Genomic DNA, 27,859 nt, shown 5'->3' on the forward strand with positions numbered 1-27,859 from the left:
TGCCTTGGAATTTTTGTTGGAAACTGGCTCTTTTAGATAATTTATAATAGCAACTGTTATAGTTAATTTTATGTGTCAACTTGACTGGGCCATTGGGTGTCCAGATATTTGGTCAAATGTTATTCTGGGTGTTTCTGTGAGGGTGTTTTTATTTGAGATTAACGTTTATATTGGTAAGCTGAGTAAAGTAGATTACTCTCTCTAATGTGTTTTGACCTAATCCAGTCAGTTGAAGGCCTGAGTAGGACAAAAAGGCTGACCCTCCCTGAGTAAGACAGAATTGTTCCTACCTGACTGCCTTTAACCTGGGTCATTGGCTTCTTTCCTGCCTTGATACTCAAACTAATATTGGCTCGTCTGGATCTCAAGCCTGCCTGCTTTTGGATGATAATCACACCATTAGCTCTCCTGGCTCTCACGCCTTTGGGATTGAACTGGAATTTAACCATCACCTCTTCTGGGTTTCCAGCTTGCTAACTCACCCTTCAGATCTTGGGACTTGTCCACCTTCGTAATTGTGTGAGTCAGTTCCTTATAACAAATCTATTTAATCTAATCTATCTATTAATCTATACATTTACTTGTCTGTCTACCTATACAGTATTGGTTCAGTTTCTCCGGAGAACCCTGACTAATAAGCAATTCTGAGTACTGGTCTCCCCAGCTCTCCAGGACTTATTGTTATTTGCTTGTTTGTTTAGTGATTGGTTGGATTATTTTATTAAAGTTTGCCCCATGCCCCATCAGTGTTAAGCCTCTGATGTTGCTCCTCAGGGAAGTGGAGCTTTGGATACATCCAGTCACCCTAGGATGACTGTGATTTTGGTAGGACTCTCTTTTCTTGAGCATACCTAGCTGTTAAACTCCTCTAATTGCCAGCTCATTGATCTATTATTTTTAACAATGCCCTGGGGCATAAATTTCTCTACAAAATAATTCAATGAAATTCTGCCTCCTTTGAAAGAATAGTTTCTGAGGTTAGTGTTTGACATTTGTTCTGATTCCAGAAGAGCTGGGCTCCTCCCAGCTGTCTTTTTGTTGTTGTTGTTTCTTCTCTTTATTTTTTCCCCTTTTTTTGGTTTGTTTTTGCTCCCAGCTGTCTTATTCCCTGGCTTTTTCCTGCACACTAGCTGGCCTACAATTTATCCTGTATCTACATTCTTCTCCTACAACCACTGCTGTTCTTGTTAGTACCCTTGGACTCGAACTTCTCCAGGCTTTGTTGGAAATGAAGTCAGTTACTTTGGAAGAGATTAGGAGCTACCTTCCCTCTCACTCCGCCCCCCCCCCCCCCAACCCTGCCTGCTTTCTACCCTATAAAATCTCTAAGCCAGATGCAGGAGCTGCTGAAGATGGGAACAATGGCAAGATTCCCATCCCCTCTCTCGGGTATGAGGACTTGGTGTTGGAGAAGAATGGCAGCCTGAGGACATCTTGGTTTGTTTATCCTGATGTGGAATTACTGCCTCTCTCAAGCTGAGGCAAGGGTAACCAGGGCCCTAGTATTCTCAGTGTGCTGCACCCAAGTTAAAGCCTCCACTCCATGAACAGGGGCTGGGAGGAAGAAGGGAGCCCCAACTTCTCAATGATGTTTGCCTGGGACTTAGCATCAGCAAGACGTAGCTGGGGCAGAATGAGAAATGCTGATGTCCTGCTCCTTTTTTCCTTTTGGAGGAAAACCCCTGGACTGGGAGCTGGGGAAGCGAACCCTGTGTTCTTGGCTGCAGCAGTCTGGAGAGGAATCTCTACCTCCCTGAGCTGGGAGGGAGAAGGGAGGGACTGGTCTTTGTTCATATGCTGATTCTCACTTTTCTTACTGAATTTTGTAGGTTTTTTTCTTTTTTCTTTTTCTTAAAATATTTTTCAATTTATCTAACTTTTTTTTCTTTTTAAAGATTTTATTGGGGAAGGGGAATAGGACTTTATTGGGGAACAGTGTGTACCTTCCAGGACTTTTTTCCAAGTCAAGTTGTTGTCCTTTCAGTCTTAGTTGTGGAGGGCGCAGCTCAGCTTCAAGTTGTTGTCTTTTCAGTCTTATTTGTGGAGGGCGCAGCTCACCTCCAGGTCCAGTTGCCATTGCTAGTTGCAGGGGGCGCAGCCCACCATCCCTTGCGGGAGTCAAACTGGCAACCTTGTGATTGAGAGCCCGCGCTCCAACCAACTGAGCCATTCGGGGCTCAGCTCAAGGTGCTATGTTCAATCTTAGTTGCAGGGAGTGGAGCCCACCATCCCTTGTGGGACTCGAGGAATTGAACTGGCAACCTTGTGGTTGAGAGCCCACTGGCCCATGTGGGAATCGAACCGGCAGCCTTCGGAGTTAGGAGCACAGAGCTCTAACCGCCTGAGCCACCAGGCCGGCCCGGTTTTTTCTTTTTCTGAGTAGATATTTCTTCATGTACTGTTTGCCCTAAAAACTAGGTTCCAGAGGCTTGAAGTGGTTGTTTTAAAATAATTTTAACTGGGAGTGTGGGTCAGTGGAGTTCTTCACTCTGTCATACTCTAAGTTGATCCTCTGAATAGATGAATTTTATGGCATGTTAATTACATTTCAATGAAATTGTTTTAAAAAAACAAGAGAAATTGTCACATTGTTGTGTCAAGATTGAGGGGTTGTAGTCATTGGCTTCTGGCTGTGGTCATCCTTTCCATTGCTCCTGTATGTGGATTTCATTAAATAATAAAAGTCATATTTAAAAAAAAGATTCCAAGTTCAAATCATCTACTAATTACAAACCCATTGTTTCTTTGGCACCTATGTACAAATTGTCTTTTACCTGTTGCACTGTGTAAGGGTCTCTTGGGATTCGATTGTCTTCAGCTTATCCTTACTTGATATGGTTCTTGCCACATTTCTACAAGGTCCTCTTGTTGAAATTCCCTGTGACAGTGTATTAATCTGTTATTATATTGGTCTACCATGGCCTATTTCAAGTTAGCCTTTCTCCCATGGGTAAGCATTTGGACTGTTTCTAGTTTTCAGCTAGTATAACATGCTGTTTGGATATAACCATCTTTGTTCAAATCTGTTTTTCTTTTTTGAATCATCTCCTTGAGACATATTCCCCAATGTGGTATTACTCAGGTTGAGCGCGTGATCATTTTTATGACTCTTGACAGCTATTGCTAAATTGCTCTCTGGAAAGATTATACGTGTTTATAGTGCATTTCCAATGCAGAAATATACTTATTTTCTCACAATCCTGTTAGCATTGAGTTTTGTGTTTTATTTGTTTTTGCTAATTTAACAAATATGCTGTGGGACTTTATTTTGTATTTCTTTAATTATTAGTGATGCTGCACATTTTTTCTAGTGCCTATTTATTGTTAATATTTTCTCATGGATTAACTGTGTGTTTGACAGTCCCAACTTGGTTTATAGCTGTGTGACATCAGGCAAGTCACTAGTCACATTTCCTCCCTGTGATTCAATTTCTCAAACTATGAATTGGAAAAGTTGAACTAGATCAGTATTTACTTTGCTTAGCAGAATTCTTTTTTTCAAACATGATATTATACAGATTCCTAATGTTAGAAAGAGATAAAAGTGTGTATTTATTAATATGTAGTTACTCTATAAGTGCAAAATTATAAGTTATTTATAAAATCAATTAGAACAATGAGGCAGTCTAGATAAAGACAAAATTTTGAAATTGAACATTATAGGTGGCAACTGAAGTCTTTTCATCAGAATCATCATGTGGTTTACTCATATTCTTCTTTTTTTTTTAAACTTTTATTTATTTTTTTTTATTGGGGAAGGGGAATAAGACTTTATTGGGGAATAGTGTGTACTTCCAGGACTTTTCCAAGTCAAGTTGCTGTCCTTTCAATATTAGTTGTGGAGGGCGCAGCTCAGCTCCAGGTCCAGTTGCTATTGTTAGTTGCAGGGGGCGCAGCAGACCATCCCTTGTGGGAGTCGAGGAGTCCAACCGGCAACCCTGTGGTTGAGAGCCCACGCTCCAACGAACTGAGCCATCTGGCCACCCGGGAGCTGAGTGGCAGCTCATTGACTTCATTTTAGTTGCGGAGGGCGCAGCTCACTGGCCCACGTGGGAATCGAACTGGCAGCACCGTTGCCCAGAGCTCGCGCTCTGACCAACTGAGCCACCCAGCTGCTCCTATTAATATTCTTTTAACTTTTTATTATGGTATAATTTCAGACTTACAGAAAAGTTGGTAGAATAGTACAAAGAATTCCCATATACCTTTTAGTCAGATTTCCCAGATGTTAACACTTTACTATGTTAGTTCTATCATTCTCTCTACATTTGCTTTATAGATATTTTTCTGAACAATTTGAAATCAAGTTGCAGACATGTCATTTTGCAATTGTACTCTAAATACTTCAGTGCACATTTCTTAAAAACAAGGACATTGTTGTACATAATTATAGTACAGTTATCAAAGTAAAGAATTACATTGATACAATGCAATCTAATCTATAGACCTCATCCAAATGTCACTAACCGTCTCAATAATTTCCTTTATAACAAAAGAAAATTCTAGGTCTTACATTCTAATCAGTTGTCCTATCTCTTTAGTTTCCATTAGTCTGGAAGAATTCCTCAACTTTTGTCTTTCATGCCATTGATAAATTTAAAGAGTACAGACCAGTTATTTTGTAGAATGTCCCTCGGTGTGGGCTTGTCTCTATTTCTCCCTGATTAGATTCAAGTTTATACATTTTTGGCAGTGATACCACAGGCATCATAATAGGTTGTACATGATGTTGTTGTGTCTCATTACTAGTGGTAATACCTGGGATTACTTGATTAAGGTGGTGCCTGTCAGTTTTCTCTACTATAAAGTCACTATTTTCCCTTTTGTGTTAATAAGTATCTTGTGAGGAACTTCTTTGAGAGCATGTAAATCTGTCAGTCATCAACCTTGAAGGACCAGTTTTAGCGTTCATTGATGACACTTGCCTTAATTATTACTCTGATGGTTGCCAAATGGTGTTTTTCTAATTTCATTATTCCTTTCACATTTATTAATTGACAATCTACCTATGGAAGAGCTGTCTCTTTCTCTTTCTTTGTTTCTTTCTTTCTTGCTTTCTTGCTTTCTATCAGTATAGATTCAAGAATTATTTAATGAGTTATAATCCTGACTATCATTATTTATTTTGATATTCATATTGTCCCATATTTGACATGAGAAACCACTTCAAATTGGCTCTTATGTATCTTTGACATGTCATCATTCTTTTTTGAGTACTTTACTTTCTTGCACAGTCAGAATATCCAGGCTCATCTTCTACTTTCTCTGGATTCAGCCGTTTTTCTGAGGATCCCTACTTCGGTATAGTAGAGAATGGTTTTCAAACACCAAGATGTTGGGGGTGGGGTAGGTGTTCTCTTGGCTATAGGGGTGTTATTGCTTCTAGGCTCTCTCAGTACATAGATCTAGGATACTGACGTGTGTGTATGTGGGCATTTGTATGCATTTGGTTTTTATCCCCCTCTTCAGTTGGTTATGCTACTTATTTGCAATACAGCTTGGTTTATTTGTTTCTGTGTGCATTCCATTTAGAGTCCCTCCCCACCCCCATCCTTGTTGATTTTATTTTTTAGTACCTGAAACATTAACTCAGTTCCAAAACAAGAAATGTACAAAAACATTTAAACGTAGAATGTCTCCTCTCCCCACATTTCTATTCCATTTCAATGGCTACTCCTCCTATCATTCTTTCCACTTTGAGTCTACCCACTCCCAACAGGTAACCAGTTCATAGTTTCTAAGTTGTCCTTTGTGCGTGCGCATGTGTGTGGTTTTGTTTTGTTGTTACTTTTGAATAATACTCCATTATTTGGATGTCCCATTTAATGGACATTTAGGTTATTTGCAATATTTTTAAGTCAATAACCTTATGTATATGTATTTTTTAAAAGATTTTATTGGGAAAGGGGAACAAGACTTTATTGGGGAACAGTGTGTACTTCCAGGTCTTTTTTCCAAGTCAAGTTGTTGTCCTTTCAGTCTTAGTTGTGGAGGGCGCAGCTCAGCTCCAGGTCCAGTTGCTATTGTTAGTTGCAGGGGGCGCAGCCCACCATCCCTTGTGGGAGTCAAACCGGCAACCTTGTGGTTGAGAGGACACGCTCCAACCAACTGAGCCATCTGGGAGCTCAGCAGCAGCTCAGCTCAAGGTGCCATGTTCAATCTTAGTTGCAGGGGGCGCTGCCCACCATCCTTTGCGGGACTCGAGGAATTGAACTGGCAACCTTGTGGTTGAGAGCCCGCTGGCCCATGTGGGAATCGAACCAGCAGCCTTTGGAGTTAGGAGCATGGAGCTTCAACTGCCTGAGCCACCGGTCTGGCCCTGTATATGTATTTTTGTATTATTGAAGACATATGTCTCTTTTATTTTGATTCACAATATCTAAAAAGATCCAGATTCACATAGATGAGTATTTGTTAATTATAACATTTTTAAATTAGCTTGCTTGCAATCTCAAGCTGCTCTTCAATTAAACTGATTTGGAAGCTTTAAAAAGAGAAGGGAATTTTTGTTTCAAATGAAATCAAGAACACTGTCTGATGGTGTGTAGTCCTTATAAATGTAGATTGAAAAGAACCCAAAACCTACAATAAATGCTAAGACAAAAAAAAAAAAAGATTACTCTATGACTAACACAAGTACTATACACACATACCTGAAACTCACCTAGCATTTTCTTGGAGGCTGTGCACATATGCTGCAGCACTGTTCTCTTGTTACAATTTTACATGTAGACATATATAGCCTTACATAAAAAATAAAAAAAAGTGAAGAACTACCAGCTTCCTAATTATTGTGGTTTGAGGAGATTAACAAATAACACTCCTGTTTCTTGCCCCATGTTGGAACCCAGTAAGAGATTAATTAGTGTGGTAGCCAAGTGAGCTTGATTATATTTCAACCCTGAGTTGGATGGACTTGCCCCGTTATAGGCCCATCTAAACAGTCTTGGCTTTTCTTGGTGGAGATGGGAGAGGTGAGGGGTGGTGTGATGTGCCGAAAAACTTACAGTGGTGAAGAGCAGAGAATGTGTGCTTCATGCAGGTGGGCAGATCAGGAAGACAGTGAGAAAAGGGCTGAGCGGAAGATATGTATTTCCTTCTCTGAAACCTACCAGACATAAGTCAGCCTTACTCTGGGAGGAGTGAGTGAGGAGGTAGGATTATTACACTAACTGTAGTGCTCCCACATGGAACAAGAGGAGTTGTAAATAAGTCATCTTCCCACTATTAATAAATGACCCACTTAAAAAATGACAAGAGGGGCCAGCCCGATGGCTCAGGCGGTTGGAGTTCCATGCTCCTAATGCCGAAGGTTGCCGGTTGGATTCCCACATGGGCCACTGGGCTTTCAACCACAAGGTTGCCGGTTGGACTCCACGACTCCCACAAGGGATAGTGGGCTCCGCCCCCTGCAACTAAGATTGAAGATGGCACCTTGAGCTGAGCTGCCACTGACCTGAATGGCTCAGTTGGTTGGAGCGCGTGCTCTCAACCACAAGGTTACCAGTTCGACTCCTGCAAGGGATGGTGGGCTATGCCCCCAGCAACTAGCAACAGCAACTGGACCTGGAGCTGAGCTGCGCCCTCCACAACTAAGATTGAAAGGACGACTTGACTTGGAAAAAGTCCTGGAAATGCACACTGTTCCCCAATAAAGTCCTGTTAAAAAAAAAAAAAAAAAGACAAGAAATTCTACTCAGAAATGGCAAGAGAAACTTTAGAAAGAGATCAGCAGTGAAACATTAGGTAACTGGGAGGCAGCAATCACTGAAAGATATTTGCTTTCTCAATATATGGTTTATTCATTTTTAATTACACAGTAGTAGTTCTAAAAATAAAATCAAAACACTATGGCTATATTAAGATTCCCTTTGATCCCAGTTTTGGCTACCTTTCCAAAACTATCATCTATTTTTTGCTTATTATGACCATACTTTCACATGTATCTTTTAACTCCCAGGCCTATTACAATACTTTCACATGTATCTTTTAACTTAAAACTACAATATTATTTGTGTAAGAATGCATGTTCACACAAATGGAATCAGGCTGAACATATCATTCATTATTCTCTACTATGTGCTAGGTATTGTTCTAACTACTAGGGATGCAGCAAAATAAAATCCTATTCTCATGGAACTTGCATCATCCTGCAATTTTCTTTTTAAAGTTATTATCATTTTTTGAGTTTTATTTATGATGATACATGTAGATCTAGTGTATTTCTTTTAATTATATGGTGTTATTCTATTATATGAATATACTGTATTATGTAGTATTTCATTCCCTTCCTGATGGACATTCAGATTTACCATATTTGCCGTGTATAATGCTCACTTTTTTTTTTAAATTAACAAGCAAAATAATAATTAAAAAACCAACACAACAACAACAATCTTAAAGTTGGAACAGCAATAAGTCAAATTACTGCTGGAGTTCACAGATGTACCTGGGGTACATGCTCTCTCATTGCGAGGCAGGACCTAGGCACATTCATGACTGTGCATTTAGGTATATATGTGACCAAGAAGAGTCAGAGATGGAAACCGCGGGACAACAGAAAAGCATCAAGAGTTTCTCATCAGGCAATCCCAAAGCGCTCTGCTCTTTTCTTCTTCTTTGCCTCTGTATCCTCTGTGGTTCCTGTTCCAGCTGAACTTGTGACAATTCCAAATCGCTCCTTCCTCTTTTTCAGCTTCTCGTCATCTTCAGACTTTCTGGAGATTGAAGAGACATTCAAACCAAATCTTTGAGCTCTTTCTTTTAGCTTGTCCTGGTTAACCATAGGCTTGGTGCCAGGTAACCATAGGCCTTTGGATGGAACTGAAGAAATCCCAAATCTAGCTGCCTGGGCAGCTTTCTTACTTTCCAAGCTCACAGGTACATTGAATCGTTCAGCTCTCTTCTGCATTCTCTCAGTCTGTGGTATTTCAGATGTAATTTTTACCACTTTCTTTTCTGCTGCCACATCAACAGTTTTTTCAGGGGGTTCTTCCTCTTTGACAGGCAGTTCTATGGGCTTTGGTTCTTCTTCCTCTGTTTCATCTCCCAGTACATCTTCTTCATTTGCCTCCTCTTCAGCATGCTCTTCAAGATATGCCTGGAGCCTGTTGATGAGATCTTGTTTTATTCCCTTGGTCTCCAAACCACGAGCAAGACATTCCTGCTTTAGTTCAGCAAGCTTCAGCTTATGGAGCTCCACCATCTCCGCCGCCATCTTGTTACCCCTACACTTCAGTCAATGCTCACTTTTTTGCCCAAATTTGTGAGGGAAAAATAAGGATGTGCATTATACATGGGTAGTACTAATTCTGTATCTGTAAAAATGTTTTTAATTGTTTTATTTATGCTTCTGAGTTAAAAGTGTAACTCTAGAAATCAATAACAATATCCACATGCAAAATAATACCCTGGAATACAATAATTGGTTTGGTTGAACTTATAATGAACTGGCAGTGACAGAGTTCTTGGCCTTCTATGATGCGTAAATATTGTAAATTTGTTACTGGTACATAAAATCTCTTGTACCATAATATGTTAAAAAATAAATGCTAAAATTCCTTTATAATACAAAAAACAAGCACCTAAATATAAACAAATAAAAATTTGAATTAAAATATTAAAATGAAAGATTTTTTCCCCCTGAAAGTTTGGGCCAACAATGTGGGTGCACATTATATACGAAAGCGCATTATACATGGAAGTGCTTTATGCACAGCAAAATATGGTACATCAATTAGAATGTTGTCTACTGCAAGTAACAGAAAACATGACTCATAGTGACATAAATATTAGGGATATTTATTTATCTCACATCACAGAAAGCCCAGAAGTGGAATGGTCTCCAGATTATATATATACATATATATATATATATATATATATATATATATATGTGTGTGTGTGTGTGTGTGTATATATATATAATACAAACACACACACACACACACACACACACGCGAGGTCTGACAATTAAGTTTGTGAACTTTGTTGCAACGATGTTGCTAATCTTTTTTGATATCAGAGGGATTATTCATTATGAATTTGCACCAACTGGACAAACAGTTAACCAAGTTTACTATTTGGAAGTGCTGAAAAGGCTGCACGAAAAAGTTTGATGACCTGAACTTTTCGCCAACACTTCACGGCTCTTGCATCACGACAATGAATCAGCTCACACAACACTGTCTGTGAGGGAGTGTTTAGATAGTAAACAAGCAACTGTATTGGAACACCCTCCCTACTCACCTGATCTGGCCCCCAATGAATTCTTTCTTCACCGGAAGATAAAGGAAATATTGAAAGGAAGACATTTTGATGACATTCAGGACCTCAAGGGTAATATGACAACAGCTCTGATGGCCATTCCAGAAAAAGAGTTCCAAAATTGCTTTGAAGGATGGACTAGGCGCTGGCCTCGGCGTATAGCTTCCTACACGGAGTACTTCGAAGGTGATTGTAGTGATATTCAGCAATGAGGTATGTAGCACTTTTTCTGGATGAGTTCGGAAACAATCTTCAGACCTTGTGAGCGTGTGTGTGTGTGTGTGTGTGTGTGTGTGTGTCAGGGCTCTCACCTGATTTTCTGTGTTTTTTCTTTTCTAAGCTGTGTATTAGTTCTCTGTTGTTATGCAACAAATTGCCCCCAAAATTAGTGGCTTAAAACATAAACATAGTTTCAGTGGGTTAGGAATTTTGGCATATCTTAACCTGGAGGTACCTTTGACCTCGGTTTCTTACGATGTTGTGATCAAGCTGTCACCATGGGTAGGTGGGTGGGGGGAATCCTCTCCCACATGTGGGTCTTTTCACATGATTACCTCAGGACATGGCATTTGGATTCCCCCGTATTGAGCACATTCAGAGGGTGAGAGTGCCCAGGAAGGAAGCCACAGTCTTTTTATAACCTAGTTTTGGAAATGACATCCCATCACTATGCCTTATTATATTTTTAAAAAGTGAGTCATTAAGTCTAGTCAGTAGCCCACCTTCAAGGGAGGGGAGGGGCTTACACAGAGTGTGATTGCCAGGAGGCAGGATGATGGGGGGCCATCTTGGAGGCTGCCTTCCATAGGCTGGCTCTCCTCAGTGTTGCAAAATGGCTGCCAGCAACAATTGCATCACCATTCTTCTCTGAAGTAGGATGCCCCAAACGGACCTTTTTGGCCCTGCACTGAAACTTTTTCTGATCTCCCCTACTTCACAATTCAATTCAATCAACATGTATTGGGTGTTTGCTTTTGCCCAGGTTCTTTGCTACTTGCTAGGGTTACATGGATCATGTCTTCAGAAGGCCCACAGTATTACAGAGGAGATAGATATACAGTAAACAGTTGCAGTATTCCATGGGTGATCAAACGTCCCAGAAGCAGGAGAAATGAACTAGGGTTAGAAGAGGCAGATGAAAAAATTGGCTGAGCTGGATTTTGGAGGATCACTTGGAGGTAGGTGACCTGGGGGGATAGGAAAAGGGCATTCCAGAATTAAATGTTATAAAAAAGTACTGAGAATAATGTATAGATCCACTACCCAACTGTTAACATTTTATTATTTTTAGATTTCTTCTTTTTATTTTAAAGAAATCATGAGAGATCTATCTGAAGTCCTGTTTATGCCCTATCCCCATCCATTCTGGGTTCCACCTCTACCGTCTCCTGCCTATTATCATATCATTATCACGGTGTGTGTTGATCTATCCATCTAGTTCATTTTCCATACACACATATATTTTCTACAATCAGTATATAGTGTCATTCTATGTAATTTTAAATTTACATATATCATTTCACTGTACATATTTGTTGGCATGTTGCTATTTCAATAACTCATGAGCTATCAAATGTTGCTACTTATAGGACTCATTTATTAGTTTTATTTGTTGTAATATTTTATTGTAGGAACATATCACGATTTATTAATCCATGTCTTAGTGGACATTTCCATGGTTTATATTTTTTGAAAGGAAGCAGGCTTCAACATGAATATGTCTTCTTGTGCACACCTGTAGCAGTTTCTTCCTGTATTTTTCTAGACATGAAATTGCTGTGTGATAAAATGCACATTTTAAATTTCACCCAAAGTAACTGTTCTCATTTAACACTCCATCTGAGATCTCTTACGAGTTGCCGTTTCTCAGATTCCCTCCCTCCCTTGAAAAGATCAGGCTAACATTTACAGAGAAAGTTTTCAAGTGTTCATATAAACAGATAATTTCAGTGTTAACTCTAGACACATGCAAAGAAAGGGCCAGAGGAGGCTTGATGTGGCAGAGAAGACTTTGAAAAGTTTACTGTACTGTTTGGGGGCCTTTGTGCTACTACTGTTTGCTTTCCCTCCAAGTGCTCACGAACAGGCACTCTGCGAGAGCACCAGGATGGGTCCACGCTGCTGTTGGAGATCGGATCCACTTCCCCCGCCTCGCGCAGTTGGTACGTCCTGGCGGTGGCTTCTCCCCGCGGTGCGCGTTGGTTCCGTTCCCGGACGCCTGCGCCTGCGCACGCCTGTAGAGCGCGTCGCCTCTTGGTAGCGGCCAGCTTCGCGCGCGCTCGCTCGCTTACCCGCCGGCTCCCAGCTCCCGACGTGCCGCGGGCGCTCGCGACCCCCAGCGCCCCGGAGGAGGGGCTCCGCGTAGTGGCGCGGGCCCGTTGGTGAGTACCTGCCGCCTCCGCATATCCCAGCCAGCCCTCTGCCCACCTGGTCTTCCTCACGGGGGCCGCGGCCCGCGGCCCGCTCCTCACCCGCAGGGGCGCCCCTGAAGCGCGCATAGGGCCCTCTCGACGCTGAGTCGGGCCTTTCGGGACCCCAGGTGGGCGCCTCCCCACGCAGGGGTGGCCCCTCGGGACGCCGTGTGGGCACCTCCTGACGCCGGGGTGGGCCCTTCGGGATGCGCGGTGGGCTTCCGCCCTCGGGTGACGGGCTCGGCCCCTCACCCCGGGAGTGCGGCCTTCATCCTCCTGGGCGTCCCGTCCTGTAATTCCCGCTCTCCGCGGAAGGGCTCTGCCCCCTCCTGCTCGTTGAAGGCGGCTGCTCCCGCGGAACCCAGGAGGAGGCTCCGTCCGGCTGCCTCTCGGGAGTTAGGGCGACGGTCGCTTAGTCGCTGCCTTCTCACGCCCCTCCCGCCTCCGGGCTACTGTTTTGTCGGGGAGCGATTCTTGCATTAACTAGTTATTTTGCCAGAAAACAAGATTTTCCTTGGAAATCCTTATCGTCATTTTCCACTTTCCCCTACGGCAGAGCTGGTGCGTCTCCCTTCTGTACGACGACAGACAGTGTTTCAAGCGTTTTACACGTACACATGTATTTAATTTTCACGACTAGGTGCGGGACAGTGCTGTTCAGTTTACAGATGATCAAAGACACATTTCGCTAGTGGTGGAGCTGGTTTTGAATCAAGACAGCTTGACTCCAGGGTTCCTGTGTTTAGTCTTATGTCATACTGAGTGACACCCAGGGAAAAATGGAAGTTTTATGCTTCTGTTTTTAGTTTTTCCTGTCAGGGAGGAGGTAGTGCTTTGTAGTTGAATGAAAGAATGTGTTTTTGGAATCACACATCGGACTTCAATTCTCAACATAGTCTTTTACCAGCTTAACCTCTTACCAACTGTTTGATTTTGAATAATTTTCCTAATGTATAAAAAAATTGATAAAAATTGTTCATAAAAATAGTGTAAAATAATACCTACCACATAGAGTTATTGGGAGGAATATTCTTTGTAATGTGTGGGAGGTACCTAGAATAGTGTCCAAGGACTCAATAAATAGCTATAATTTAGTTATTACTCAAAGTGTTTGGATTCTGTACTTACACGCTTGTCCTAAACTGAGGCTAAGTATGAACTGGGAAATAAAACATCAGGGGTGTGTGTAGATGCTGGTGTACCTTTACCTTTTTTTAAATTAGAGAAACATCAAGCTGATGTGATCAGTTGATAAAGAGCTTGGTACCAAATTTCTTTTCTTTATAAATTTTTAAATGTGTGTTTTTCCAGGACTCATCAGCTCCAGGTCAAGTCGTTATTTTCAATCTAGTTGTGGAGGGCGCAGCTCACTGGCCCATGTGGGAATCCAATCTGGGACCTTGGTATTATGAGCCAACCAGCTGCCCCCAAATTTCTTGAATAGTGGCTTATTTAGGGGTAAGAGTCAATCATTTATAAAGTATTGTTGTTAGGGTCCCTGTGCCCCCAAGCTTTCAAAGCAATTTTGACAGGTTTGGTAGGTAGAATGTTAAGATTTTAAATTATCTTGTCAGTGATTGTTCTTCAGATAGATTAAGATGATAGATGTGCTGAAAGGAAAAGACAAATATCCCAAATTGGAGATTTTAAAGGACACTATCAAAGTGAAATAAGTATTGGGTCACCTTTCCTGCTTGTGCATTCTTTTAGAGACATTTTATTCCTAAATGTCATGATTATGAAGAGGCTGTTGGCATCCAGACTCTACTCCTCCTTTATAGACGCTATAGTCTCAGTTCAAGTAATTGAAGATAAGCCGTTATTTTAGTGAGTTCTTCATTTTGAAGAGTAGCAATTTAAATAGTAGTTCAATTATAGGCTGGCTTGCTTGTTTGAATGGCTGAGCAGTGAGCTTTTTTACTCTTAGGAATACTTTGGAAACTGGCTAACTCTCATGAAGCACTGGAATTTTGGAATCTGTATCTGGGGCGCCTCTTCTTAATGCTTCTTATTGATCCTTTATCTGCTGTGGTTCTTTGAAAACCTACTTTGAATCTGCAGGTGGTTTTGTGCTAGGGAGAAGGGTTTTTATTTATTTATATACAACTTTAATAAATTACATACATATATTTGTATGGGTGTAGCTACCCTTACTATCAGATTTGAGCATATTGGTTTAAATGACTCTAAGGTATAGAAAACATTAATTAAGATGGAAACTATTCCATATAAGGTATTTTCCTCGGGCAGTATGAGCCCTCCAGTGTTCCTCCGTGCTAACTCCCACTCCAAGTCCTGCTCATGCTGTTCTATTAGAGTCAAAGATCCTCCAGATAGCCTTCTTCAGTCTATAATAATTTTGTCCTTCTGTCCCTTTATATAGTATTTAATAATTTTAATATATACCTTATGCTATTAATTCAGCAAATGTTTATGTGTGCATACCATACATCAGGGAGCAGTTCTAGTCAGAAGAGGTATAAAGATTAAGCCATGGGGTATTGGAGTCAGATTTGGGAGACGAGAGACAGAAGGAAGTACCTGCTTTGTGACTGGGCAAGTTACTTCTGAAGCTGTTTCCTCATAATAATTATATTTACTTCTTAGGTTTTTATGAGGATTAATTAAAATATCCATTCATTCACAAACATTTGTTAAACATTAAAACCCTGTATTTAATACAGTTTAAAGGTATTTAATATAGAGAAGTGAACCAATCTTAACTGTACTGCTTAATGTGTACGTCCATGTACCTACCACCCAAATCGAGATTTAGAACATTTCCAGAACCCTAGAAGGCTCCCTTGTTCCCTTTCCCAGTTAATACCCTTCACAGGTAACCAGTGTTCTGACTTAGTCACCATAGGTTAATTTTTTTAAACAGCTTTATTGAGATATAATTAATATACCATACAATTCACCCATTTAAGTGTACAATTCAATGAATTTTAGTATTTTCACAGAGTTGTATAACCATCATAACACTCAATTTTAGAACATTTTCATCACCCCAAAGAGAAACGCCACACTCGTAAGCCATCAGTTCCCAATCCCACTGAGCCCTAAGGAATCACTGCTCTACTTTCTGTCTATAGATTTACCAATCTGGATATTTCATATAAATAGAACCATACAATAATATATGATCTTTAAGGATTGGCTTCTTTCACTTAGCATGATGTTTTCAAACTTAATCCATGTTGTTTGTACTAGTAGTTCATTCTTTTTTATTGCAAATAATATTCTGTTGTATGGATATGTTACATTTTATTCCTTCATCCGTTGATGGACATTTGGGTTTCCAGTTTAAGGCTCTCATGACTAATGCTGTTACATAAATTGTGTACAAGTTTTTGTGTAGACATAAGTTTTAATTTCTTTTGGCTATCTATTTACCTAGGAGTGGAATTGCTGAGTTGTAATTCTAATTTTAGCATTTTTGAGGAACTGCTAGACTGTTTTCCAGAGGCTTCGTTATTTTACATATTCACCAACCAGCGGCATACGAGTATGTGGCACTTTTTCTAGGATGAGTTCTAGAACTTAGTTGTCAGACCTATATGAGGGTTCAATTTCTCCACATTCTTGCCTGCACTTATTATGTGTCTTTTTGGTTATAGCTGTTCTGGTGGGTGTAAAGTGGTATCTCATTGCGCTCTTGATTTGCATTTCCTTGATGGCTAATATAGAGCATCTTTTCATGTACTTATTCGCTATTTGTAAATTTTGTAGAAATGTATACTTAGATCCTTTGGCTAATTTTTATTGGGTTATTTGCCTTTTTATTTTTGAGTTGTAAGAGTTATTATTATTATTTTTTAAATATATTCTAGGTGCAAGTCCCTTATCAGATGTGATTTGCAAAAAGTTTTTCCAATTCCGTGGACTATCACGTCCCCCCCCCACTGATTGTCAAATGATCTTTAATTGAAATATTTTCCTTTGTAGTTCTTAACTAGCTGGGCATCCCACTGCACCACTGTTGATGTCATGAGGGTGGCAGCCATCAACATTGAAGCCACAGGCTGGGCAGTTCCCAAGATCTATTTAATGGTTCCAGAGAGTTCTCTAGCTAAAGATCAGTGCTGCATCTGTTGGGCAATGTTGACAATCTCATCAAAAGTGATATTTCCACTGTGCTTAATGTTTTTTTGCTTCTTTCTGTCTCGGTTCTTTGAGGGCTTTGATGATCAGGGCAGAGGCAGATCCACCTCAATCTGGGCCTTTCTGTTCTGCATGGTCAGTTTCACTGTAATCCTCAGACCCTTCCAGTCAGCTGGTTGTTTTAGCAATGTCATCAACCAACTTTTTTTGGAGACAGACGCAGGGGGCCGATCTTGGGGGCCAGAGCAGATGTAGCACTGACTTCCCCACAGGTGCATCTCAGGTATACGATTTTGATCTCTTTGGGGTTGAACTTTGAACTTTGGCGACCTGGTGGAGGTGGCTGGTGTCAGAGGAAACTGGATTCCCGAATAGGATGGAAGAAAGTTGCTCCTTGGCCTCCTCTTAGCCAATAGCCGAAAAGCTCCTTTCACTTTCTTGATAGTGCCCTTTGAAACACAAATGTTCTTAATTTTTGATGATATCTAGTTCATCTAGTTTTTCTTTTCTCTGCTTGTGCTTTTGATGTTATATCTAAGACACCATTACTTAATTCAAACTCATACAGATTTATGCCGATGTTTTCTTCTGTGAGTTGTGTAATTCTAGCTCTTACACTTGAGTCTTTGATCCATTTTGAGTTAATTTTTCTATGATGTGAGGTAGAGGTCCAATTTTATTCTTTTGCATCTGACTCTGCAGTTTCCCCTGCACCATATGTTGAAAAAGATTATTCTTTTCCTATTTTATTTTAAAATTAAATTTATTGGGATGACAGTGGTTAGTAAAATTACATAGGTTTCAAGTGTACATTTCTGTAATACATCATCTGTTTATCACATCGTGTGCTTACCACCCAGAGTCAGTTCTCTTTCTATCACCATATATTTGATCCCCTTTACCCTCTTCTACTATCTCCCCTCCCCCCTTACTCTTTGTAACCACTAAACTATTCTCTGTGTCTATGAATTTTTGTTTGTCTTGTTTCTTTGTTGCTTTCAGTTTTATGTCTCAAATATGAGTGAAGTCATATGGTTTTCGACTTTTTGTCTTATTTCACTTAGCATAATGATCTCAAGATCCATCCATTTTGTCCCACATGACAGTATTTCAATCTTTTTCTTTTCTTGTTCAATGGTCTTGGCACCCTTGTTGAAAATCAGTTGACTGTAAATGTGAGCATATATTTCTGGGTTCTCATTTTTATTCCATTGATGTATATGTTCATTCTTATGCCAGTGCCACAGTCTTAATTACTGTAGCATTTTAAGTACATATTGAAATCAGGAAGTGTGAGTCGTCCAACTTTGTTCTTTTTCAGGATTGTTTGGATTATTTAGGGAACCTTGCGTTTCCATGTGAACTTGAGGATCAGCTTGTCAATTTCCACACAAAACCAACTAGTATTTCATTAGGGATTGCATTGAATCTGTATGTCCATTTGAGGAGTATTGATGTCTTAATATTAAGTCTTCTGATCCTTGAACATTGGATATCTTTGCACTTATTTAGATCATCTTTAATTTCTTTCAAAATGTTTTATAGTTTTCAGAATATAAATTTTGCATGTCTTTTGTTAAAGTTATGCCTAAGTATTTTATTCCTTATGATGCTGTTATAAATGAAATTTTCTTAATTTTCAGATTGTTCATTGCAAATATAGAAATACACTTTATTTTGTTTATTTATCTTTGTATTCTGCAACCTTACTGAACTTGCTTTTTTTTTTTACCCCCTTTCTTCTGCCTCCCCTCACCCCCACTCCAGTTCAAGCTGTTGTTTTTCTCAGTCTAGTTGTGTAGGACACAGCTCCCTGGCCCATGCTGATATTATGAGCCTTGCGCTCCCCCGTCTGTGGCAGTCAGTTGCCAGTCGTCGGTCGGCTGCTCACATCTGTTCATGGCAGCTCACGCCGGCTGCCGGCCACTCACGCTGGTTGCTGGCCACTCATGGCAGCACACAGCAGCACACGGCAGCCCACGGCCACCTCCGGCTGCTCATGGCAGCCCAGCTCCAGGGAGAGCTGTTGTTCACAATTTTAGCTGCAGAGGCCGTAGCTCACCGGCCCATGTGGGAATTGAACCGGCGGCCTTCAGCGCAATGAGCATGGCACTCCAACCACCTGAGCCACCGGGCCGGTCCAAACTTGTTTCTTCTAATAGTTTTTAGAGGATTCCTTAGAATTTCTTATATAAAAGATCTTTGCATCTAAGAATAGAGACAGTTTTACTTCTTCCTTTCCAAGTTGGGTGTCTTTTCTTTTTCTTGCCTAGTTACCCTCGCTAGAACCTCCCGTACCATGTTGAACAGAAGAGGAGAGAGTAGACATCCTTGTCTTGTACCTGATCTAAGCGGAAAGCTTTCAGTCTTTCACCATTAAGTATGATATTAACTGTGGGTTTTCAGATTATATATGTTATATAATCTGAATCTGTTCTCCCGTTAAAATCATCAGAGATCTTGGCATCAAATCCATGTGCTTCTCACCTTTCATTTCACCAACAAATATTTTCTCCTGTGGCTTGTCTTTTTGTTTTCTTAATGGTGTCTTTTGAAGAACAAGTTTTAAATTTTAGTGAAGTCCATTTATGTATTTTAAAAAATTCCATGGTTGGTTCTTTTTGTATCCTGAAAATCTTTACTTACTCAAGGTCGCAAAGATTTTCTTACCTTTTAAAAATTTTGTATCCCTGCTGATAACTTTTGTAGCACAATCCATAATATATGTGTATTTGTAAATTATGTATGTGTACTAATATACTTATGTATATTAGAAAGCATACACACAAAAAATTTAAAAATGTATACAAGATTAAATAGTCAAAGAACTTGGGTAATACAAAGTAAATATGCTTATTAAATAAAAAACACTGGGAGACTTGTGTCCATTTAAACCTCTGGATTGCTTCTGAAAATGAAGGGGTTTAGCTAGATTGTTGGTAGTTCTGAATTATTTTGTGTCTTGAGCCCCTTTGAGAATTAGATGAAGCCTATAAAATTTTCCCCCAAAGAATATACAGAAACAAGATAATTTTGCACAAAATTTCAAGGAGTGGTGACTCCTTTGAGGTCTATCCATAGATCCTTTAAAGCTTGTGGATTGACAGGTTAAGAATGTTTAACCTGGGTGGCTGGATGGCTCAGTTGATTAGAGCACAAGCTCTTAGCAACAGGGTTGCTGGTTCGATTCCCACGTGAGCCAGTGGCTGTCCCCTCCACAACTAGATTGAAGACAACGAGCTGCCACTGGGTGGCTGGATGGCTCAGTTGGTTAGAGCGCGAACTCTTAGCAACAGGGTTGCTGGTTCGATTCCTGCATGGGATGGTGGGCTGTGTCCCCTGGCCCCCCGCCCCCAACTAGATTGAAAATGGCTACTGGACTTGGAGCTGAGTTGCACCCTTCACAACTAGGTTGAAGGACCTGACTTGGAGCTGATGGGTCCTGGAAAAAATGCACTGTTACCCAATAAAAATTAAAAAACAATCAAAAACAAAACTGCTTAGCCTGCAGTTCTCTAAGTATTAATCTAAAATCTGTTTATCTTTAATTTGCCAGATTCCATATACTTTTCCCTCAGGTAACTTTGCTGTTTCTCTTGGTTCCCAAAGAGATTTGTTTTCTTTTCTTTGGGTGATTTTCATTATGACAGTAGCAGACCTACATCTAAGAAGGTGGGGTAAGGTGAGTGGTTAAAACTTGAGACTTTAGTCATTTAGAAATATGGCACCATTTGTACAAAGTTTTGTGTTGTGTTTGTTTTTTTTTTTTTTTTCCATTTCTGTTATAGTTTGGTCTTTAGAGAACTGCCCCCTATTATGAATTACCATTAATATTGTTTTAATTTGGGAATTAAAAATATATCATCCTATTTGTCTCATGATAACTTGGTAAGTTAAATGCTTCTATATATTTGTATTTAATGTGATTTTTTCCCTGCAAATTGACAATTCGTGTCTAGTTATCAATTTGTATGTACGTACTGTTTATATACTAGATCGCTAACCCTTTTTCATATATACTATTAATATATGTATTTCTCTAGTTCTCTTGTTACTCTAAGTACAGAATTAAAAATTTATATCTAGTTTAAATTTTTGATCTTTTCTGTGTGATTTCTTTAAGACTTAAGTTATTTAAAAATATGCATTAAGAATAGAAAATAAATTTGTGTTTATGTTTCTGTTATGATAGGAAGTGATTTTGGAATGACTGGAATGGAAGCATCTGGGTATATTACTGTCCTCCCAGAATACTAGGATTACACAGATTCTTTTTGATAAACAGGTGTAGCAACTGTCTAAAGCTATTTGAGAAGTTTGTAAGACAGTTACAGTTGCTTTATTTAAATCAGTGACTAAGCCAGTGATTCTCTGCTTTGGTTATAAAATAAAATCATCATTTTTTTCTTTAAATTTAGGTAAAATTCATGTAACATAAGACCCAACATTTAAAAAAAACAAACCCAACATGTTAATCATTTTAATATGTACTGTTTAGTGGCTTTTAGTACATTGAGAATGTGCAAGTATTACCACTTTCTAATTCCAGAACATTTTCATCATCCCCCGCAAAGCCCTGTAGCCATTAAGCAGTCACTGCACATTTCCCTCTCTGCCAGCCCCCCAGTAATAGTAATCTGCTTTCTGTCTCTACAGATTTGCCGGTTGTAGATATTTCATGTAGATGGCATCATGCAGTGTTTGGGCTTTTGTGATTGGTTCATTCACTTAACATGTTCTCAGAGTTCATTCATGCTGTAGTATTTATCACTACTTTATGCCTTTTTTTTTTTTAACCCCACAGCAGCTGTACCATTTAATATTCCCATCAGCAGTGTACTTGGATTCCAGTTTCTCCATATCTTCATCAATAGTTGTTATTTTCCATTTTCTTAAATCACCATTACATAGTGCACTTTGTATTTCCCTAATGACTAATGACATTGAACATCTTTTGATGTGCTTACTAGTCCTTTGTGTTTCTGGAGAAATATCTATTCAACTTCTTTACCCATTTTTAAATTGGTTTATTTGCCTTTTTACTATTGAATTGCAAGTGTTCTTTTTGTATCCTGGGTACGATTATTTTATTGCATAGATGATTTTCAAATACTTTTTTCTATTTTTTTTGTTTCACTTTCTTGATATTATGGTTTGAAGCACAAAGGTTTTTAATTTAGATGAAGCCCAATTTATCTATTATTTTTGTTACTTAGGCTTTTCATGTCTCATGTAACAAACCATTGTCTATTGAAGATCACAAAGATTTATGACGATATTTGACTTAAGAATTTTACCTAAATCTTACATTTAGGTCTTTGATCCATTTTTTGCAACTTTTTGTATATGTGAGGTAGAAGCCCTCTACATTTGTTGAAAAGACTGTACTTTCCCCAGTGAATTATCTTGGCACCCTTGTTGAAAATCGACAATGTGGGTGTTTCCTGGACTCTGTTTTGTTCCATTGATCTTTACGTCTCTATATTTGTGCCAGTGCCACATTGGCTGTTTTGGACCCTTGTGTTTCCTTGTGAATTTTAGGATCAGCTTGTCTATTTCCACAATAAATTCAGTAAGAGATTTTATTAGGGATTATGTTGCATCTGTAGAGCAATTTGGGGAATATTGCTGTCTTAACAATATCAAGTCTTCCAATTCATGAACAATGAATGTCTTTGCATTTATTTAGATCTTTAATTTCTTTCAACATTATTTTTAAGTTTTCAGTTGCAAATCTTGCACTTCCTTTATTAAATTTATTCCTGAGCATTTTATTATTTTTGATGTTATTAGAAATTGAAGTTTTTAAATTCCATTTTTGAATTGTTTATTGCTAGTGGATAGCAATACAAGTGATTTTTGTATATTGACTTTGAATACTGCAATATTGCTGACCTTGTTCATTAGTTATAATAGTTTTTGTAGATTTCTTAAATTTTTTAAAAAATACAAGATCATGTAAATTATAGTAGTTCTACTTCTTCCTTTCCAATTTGGATGTCTTGTATTTCTTCTTGAATAACTGACCTGCCTAGAATCTCCAGTATAAATTAATTAAAGTTCAGAGAAATGATGAAATAAGGCATTGTTGTATTGTTCCTGTCTTAAGGAGAAAGCATTCAATCTTTTACCTTTAAGTATGATATTAGCTGTGGGTTTTTTGGAGGTGTCCTTTATCAGGTTGAGAAGTTGGTATTTAAAAATATTTTAGATAAATTATAATATGTACTCAAGAAAAACAATTATCTGGGCCAGCCCGGTGGCTCAGGCTGTTGGAGCTCCGTGCTCCTAACGCAGAAGGCTGCCGGTTCGATTCCCACATGGGCCAGTGGGCTCTCAACCACAAGGTTGCCGGTTCAACTCCTCGACTCCCGCAAGGGATGGTGGGCTGCGCCCCCTGCAACTAACAACAGCAACTGGACCTGGAGCTGAGCCGCACCCTCCACAACTAAAATTGAAAGGACAATAGCTTGACTTGGAAAAAGCCCTGGAAATACACACTGTTCCCCAATAAAGTCCTGTTCCCCTTCCCCAATAAAATCTTTTTAAAAATAAATAAATAAATAAAAATTATCTAAGTTAATGTTTAAGGAACTAGGATAAGTTATTATTCCTACTGAAATTTTACTAAAGAGATGAGATTTATATATTTTCCTCTATAGCAAATTATATAAATTTTTTATATATTTTCTCTATAGAAAAATAGGTACATTTTAATGAGTAGTGGAAAAATTCAGAAATCCAGCTTTGCTTCTGTTAGATGGTTATCTTTTTCTTTTATATGACTAAATTACAAATAGCATATAGAAAACTTATACTTTGAGTAAATTATTTGTCTTTGTATTTCAGTTAAAAGGATGCCACGGAGAAAGAAAAAAATCAAAGAAGCCTCTGAAGCTCAGAACCTGGAGAAGAAAGATACAGAAACTACGGGTCCTATCAATGTGAAGAGGAAGCGTAAACTTGAAGATGCATTCATTGTGATATCCGATAGCGATGGAGAGGTCAGTATTCTGTAGAGTGGAGTTCTAGGTCTCAAACTAGGCCTTCTAATCCAAGACTGGTTTGTTTTGCCACTAAACCTTAATGCCAGCTTGCCAGACGATGCAGTTTTTACTCAGCTTCATTTTGATTTGCAAATGGAATTAAGAATTACTTAATCATACTGTTTGGCTGAGGATAGATCATAGATCCTTATTTTTGTAATATATTAAGCCAAGATGATATTTTATAGCTATTTGAATACATCAAATGTAAACCTTAATTGTTGTATGTCTGGGAAGTGAGAGAAATGGAATGTAAATGGTCTCTAAGTCACTGGATATATTCTATCTAATGTGGTAGTAACTAGCTACCTATAGCTATTTAAATTTAAATTAAAGTTCAGTAAAAGTGAAAATGAGTTCCTCTGTTGCACTAGTCACATTTCAAGTGATCAAAGCCACATGACTCCAGAGTCTGCTGTATTAGACAGTACAGCTATAGAATATTTCTCTTATTTTAGAAATCTTTTTTATTCCCATCCCTCTACCTTCCTCCCCTTTGGCAAACATCAGAATGTTCTCTATATCTATGGGTCTGTTTTGTTTATTTATTTTTAGATTACACATATGAGTGAAATGATATGGTATTTGTCTTTCTCTGACTTACTTCACTCAGCACAATACCCTCTAGGTCCATCTATGTTGTTGCAAATGGCAAGATTTCATTCTTTTTTAATTACTGATTAATATTCCATTGTATGTATACCACCTCTTCTTTACCCATTCATCTGTTGATTGTAGAAAGCTGTATTTGACAGTGCTCTCTAGATCTTAATGTCTCTCTTTTATTTCCTATTCCATTTGTTTATTGGAGGTTTCCACCTTCCTGTAGATCACATACAATAAGGCGGTGAACTAAGTCACTGTTTTTTCTTCCAACTTCTCTTTCTTCTTTATCTTTTATCACATTTGATGGTAGAATTACTCATTTGCCTCAAGTTGTAAAGCTCAGAATTATCTTTAACTTTCCTCTTTCTCATCTTTTATACCTAATCATTCACCAGAAGCTTTTAGTTTTTACCTCTTAAATGACAGTACACAGATCTGCCCTTCTTCTTTCATTTCCACTTCTCTCCTTAATCATCTGTTATTTCAGTTCTTGCAGTAGACTGTGAACTTGCTTCTCTGCCTTCAGTTTTGTCTCTGTACATTTCACTTAGCTTACTCTAATTTTCTTGTAAAAGTTCAGATTTTAGATCTTGATATTTGATTACTTAAAAATCTGACTCCATGAGATCAGTTTATATGGTATACTCTATCGGAGCCGTCACTATATAGTCTCATTTATATTCTTGTTGTTTTTTTCTTTCCTTTTTTTATTTTTACTATTTTTCTTTTTTCTTCTTTTTTTTTTCATTTGAATTCTTAACAGCAGTGCACTCCTTGTCCTTTTTGCCAAGATTATTATCACTTTTTAAAATTTTTCTCAATTTGATAAAACATTGTATATTTTTAATAATCAGCAAAATTGAGATTTTTTTCCCAAATCTCTACTGGGTATTTTTATTTTTTTTAAATTCCTTATAGTCCAGTTTTTAACTAGGATTTTGACTAAATACTTTTTTTTTATTTAAAGGTGTAAAAATGTAAAGAAGAAAACAAGCAATCCATCAATTCTACCACTTGGATAACCCATCTTAATATTAACAAAAATAAAATAGTTATACACATACAGATATGTTAAAAAGTTACATGCATGTTAAAAATCAGTTCAAAATAAAATCAGAATAAAAACAATTCAAAACTATTTGAAAACAAAACAGCAGAGAAAGGTATAAAATGAATATGTATACCTTAATTATTGTACATTTAATGAAAGGTAATAATTTCTTCTGTATTCTTCTAGAGGAAAAAATCTTTATGCATATACCATCAATAAAAACTTTTACAGGAAAGGAATCATGCTACACATACTATTTTGCTTTTTCTCTTAATACTTCTTGGAGATCTTTCTATAACAGCACATACAGATCATTTCATTAAAATTTTTTAAATTGTCAAATATGTCAAACATAAAGGAGTGCATAAAATGTAAATGCATAGTTTTATAAAATAACCTGAACACCTGTGTTTACCACCTTAGAAGCCTTCTTGACTTAGCATGATCCTCTCCAATTGTGTTCCTTTCCATTCATCTAAAGGTAACCGCTGTATTTGTTTTATCTTTCTATGCTTTTCTTTATGATTCTATCACATTTATTTGTATCTCTAAACAGTGTATATCTATACTGAAAAACTTGAGACTCAGTGGATAGACCTTTCTACCAGTGTTTTTCTATAATCTATCCTTTATCCAAAGATTTACAATTTGAAATTGTAAACTAAAATCTTGTCTATAAATGGGTTTGTTTTTGGATTTTTTATTTTGTTTCATTGATGTATCACATATTTTTGAAATAATTGGTCAGTTGATTATTTTGGGTTTTTTAGGTAGATACTTGTGTCTGCTAATAATGATCAGTTTCTCTCTTCCTTACCTCATTTTTTTGTTTCATTACATTGACTATATAGCCTCCAGAGTAATGTTGATATTAGTGACAGGGTACAATTTGTCTTGATTTTAAATTTAACTGTAGAAGTATTCTGATGTTTACCTATTTTTTTCATATTTCTATCCTTTACAGAAATACCCTTTAATTGCTAATTTACTATTAGTATTTTTAGGAAGGGATGTTTAATCAAATACCTTTTCATTACTTAGCAAGATGACGATGGTATAGTTTTTCTTCTTTAATTAGTTAATATTTTATGTCATTAATACATTGTCTAATGCTGGAACATCTTTGCATTTCTGGAGGAAATCCTACTTGGTCATGATGTATTCCATTAAGGAGAATGTGAGGAACGGTATAAGGAAATCTCTGGATTATCATCCCAACATTTTTATAAATCTAATTATTCCAAACCAAAAATTTTATTGAAATAAAAGGATGAAATAAGACTTTTCGGATACACTAATGCAGAAAGAATTCATCACCAGCAGACTCACTCATAAGAAATGTTAAAGTCCTTTAGGCAGCAGGAACACTGCTGTGGACTGGATTATTTCCCCCTCAAAATATTTGTATGTTGAAGCACTAACCTCCAACGTGATGGTGTTTAGAGTTGTCTCCTGTGAGGGTAATTATGGTTAGATGAGGTCATGATGGTGTGCCTTCGTGATGGGATCAATGCCCCTATAGGAAGATATACCAGAAAGGTGGGGGGAGCATATGAGTACACAGTGAGAAGGTAGCCCTCTACAACCTTCAGAGAGAATCCTCACCAAACATTGACCCTGCTGGCACCTTGATCTTGGACTTCCAGTCTCCAGAACTATGAGAAAATAAATTTCTGTTGTTAAAGCCACCTAATCTACGGTATTTTGTTATGGCAGCCCAATCAGACCAAAACAAACATGATACAAGATGTAATATGGAGTTACATAAGGAATGAAGAACACCAAAAATGAAAACTACACGATAAAAATATAAGATTGTTTATCTTCAAAAGAAAAACTGCCTATTTAAACAAAATAATAATGTATTATGGGGTTTACAATACATGTACAAGTAAAATGCATGACTAATAAAGTTCAGGGAGTATTAATTAAAGTAAACTATCATAAGATGCTTATACATGAAATAGTATGACATCACTTGATAGTAGACTGTGATGGGCTAAATGTGCATACTAAAACCCCTAAATCGCTAAAATAACAGTTATAGCTAGCTTGTCAAAAAGGTAGATTAAATGGGATTGTAAAATAATACTTGATTAATTCAAAAGAAGGCCCTCCCCAAAAACGTCAAAAAAAGGACACACAGAACAGATGGAACAACTTGAAAACAAATGGCAAGATGACAAACTCATATCTAATCATATCCATAATCACAAAACATGAATGATCTAACCACCCAAATTAAAGGCAGAGACCAGACTGGATAATAAAGCAAGACTCAGCTATATATGCAGCCTACAAGAAATGCACTTGAAATGTAAGATACAAATAGATTTAAAATAAGAGGATGGAAAAAGAAATACCATGGTAATATA

General features: G+C 38.1%; 2 protein-coding genes across 3 annotated transcripts in view; one reads left to right on the plus strand and one right to left on the minus strand.

Annotated features, from left to right (window-relative positions):
* Positions 1 to 8,532: 8,532 nt before the first annotated feature.
* On the minus strand, positions 8,533 to 9,217 carry LOC117016827 (SAP domain-containing ribonucleoprotein-like). Its single transcript, XM_033096554.1, has one exon. It carries the CDS (start codon positions 9,215 to 9,217, stop codon positions 8,582 to 8,584), a length of 636 nt encoding a protein of 211 aa, XP_032952445.1. The 3' UTR covers positions 8,533 to 8,581.
* A 3,268-nt stretch (positions 9,218 to 12,485) lies between these two features.
* Positions 12,486 to 27,859, plus strand: part of UIMC1 (ubiquitin interaction motif containing 1) — an 88,331-nt gene continuing 72,957 nt past the window's right edge. The window contains exons 1-2 of one of the 2 annotated variants that reach the window (XM_033096105.1): positions 12,486 to 12,647; positions 23,631 to 23,785. In XM_033096105.1, the coding sequence (XP_032951996.1) occupies positions 23,639 to 23,785 (147 nt within the window). In that variant the 5' untranslated portion in view covers positions 12,486 to 12,647; positions 23,631 to 23,638. The remainder of the gene's footprint in view (positions 12,648 to 23,630; positions 23,786 to 27,859) is intronic. The other variant, XM_033096106.1, reaches the window with a different exon arrangement.

This window comes from Rhinolophus ferrumequinum, chromosome 24 (genome assembly GCF_004115265.2).
Source record: "Rhinolophus ferrumequinum isolate MPI-CBG mRhiFer1 chromosome 24, mRhiFer1_v1.p, whole genome shotgun sequence".
In the NCBI taxonomy this organism is placed as follows: Eukaryota; Metazoa; Chordata; class Mammalia; order Chiroptera; family Rhinolophidae; genus Rhinolophus; species Rhinolophus ferrumequinum.

What these genes read in the sequence shown, in the direction of transcription:
- LOC117016827 (XM_033096554.1), bottom strand. Translation starts at nt 9,217, where the DNA reads ATGGCGGCGGAGATGGTGGAGCTCCATAAGCTGAAGCTTGCTGAACTA.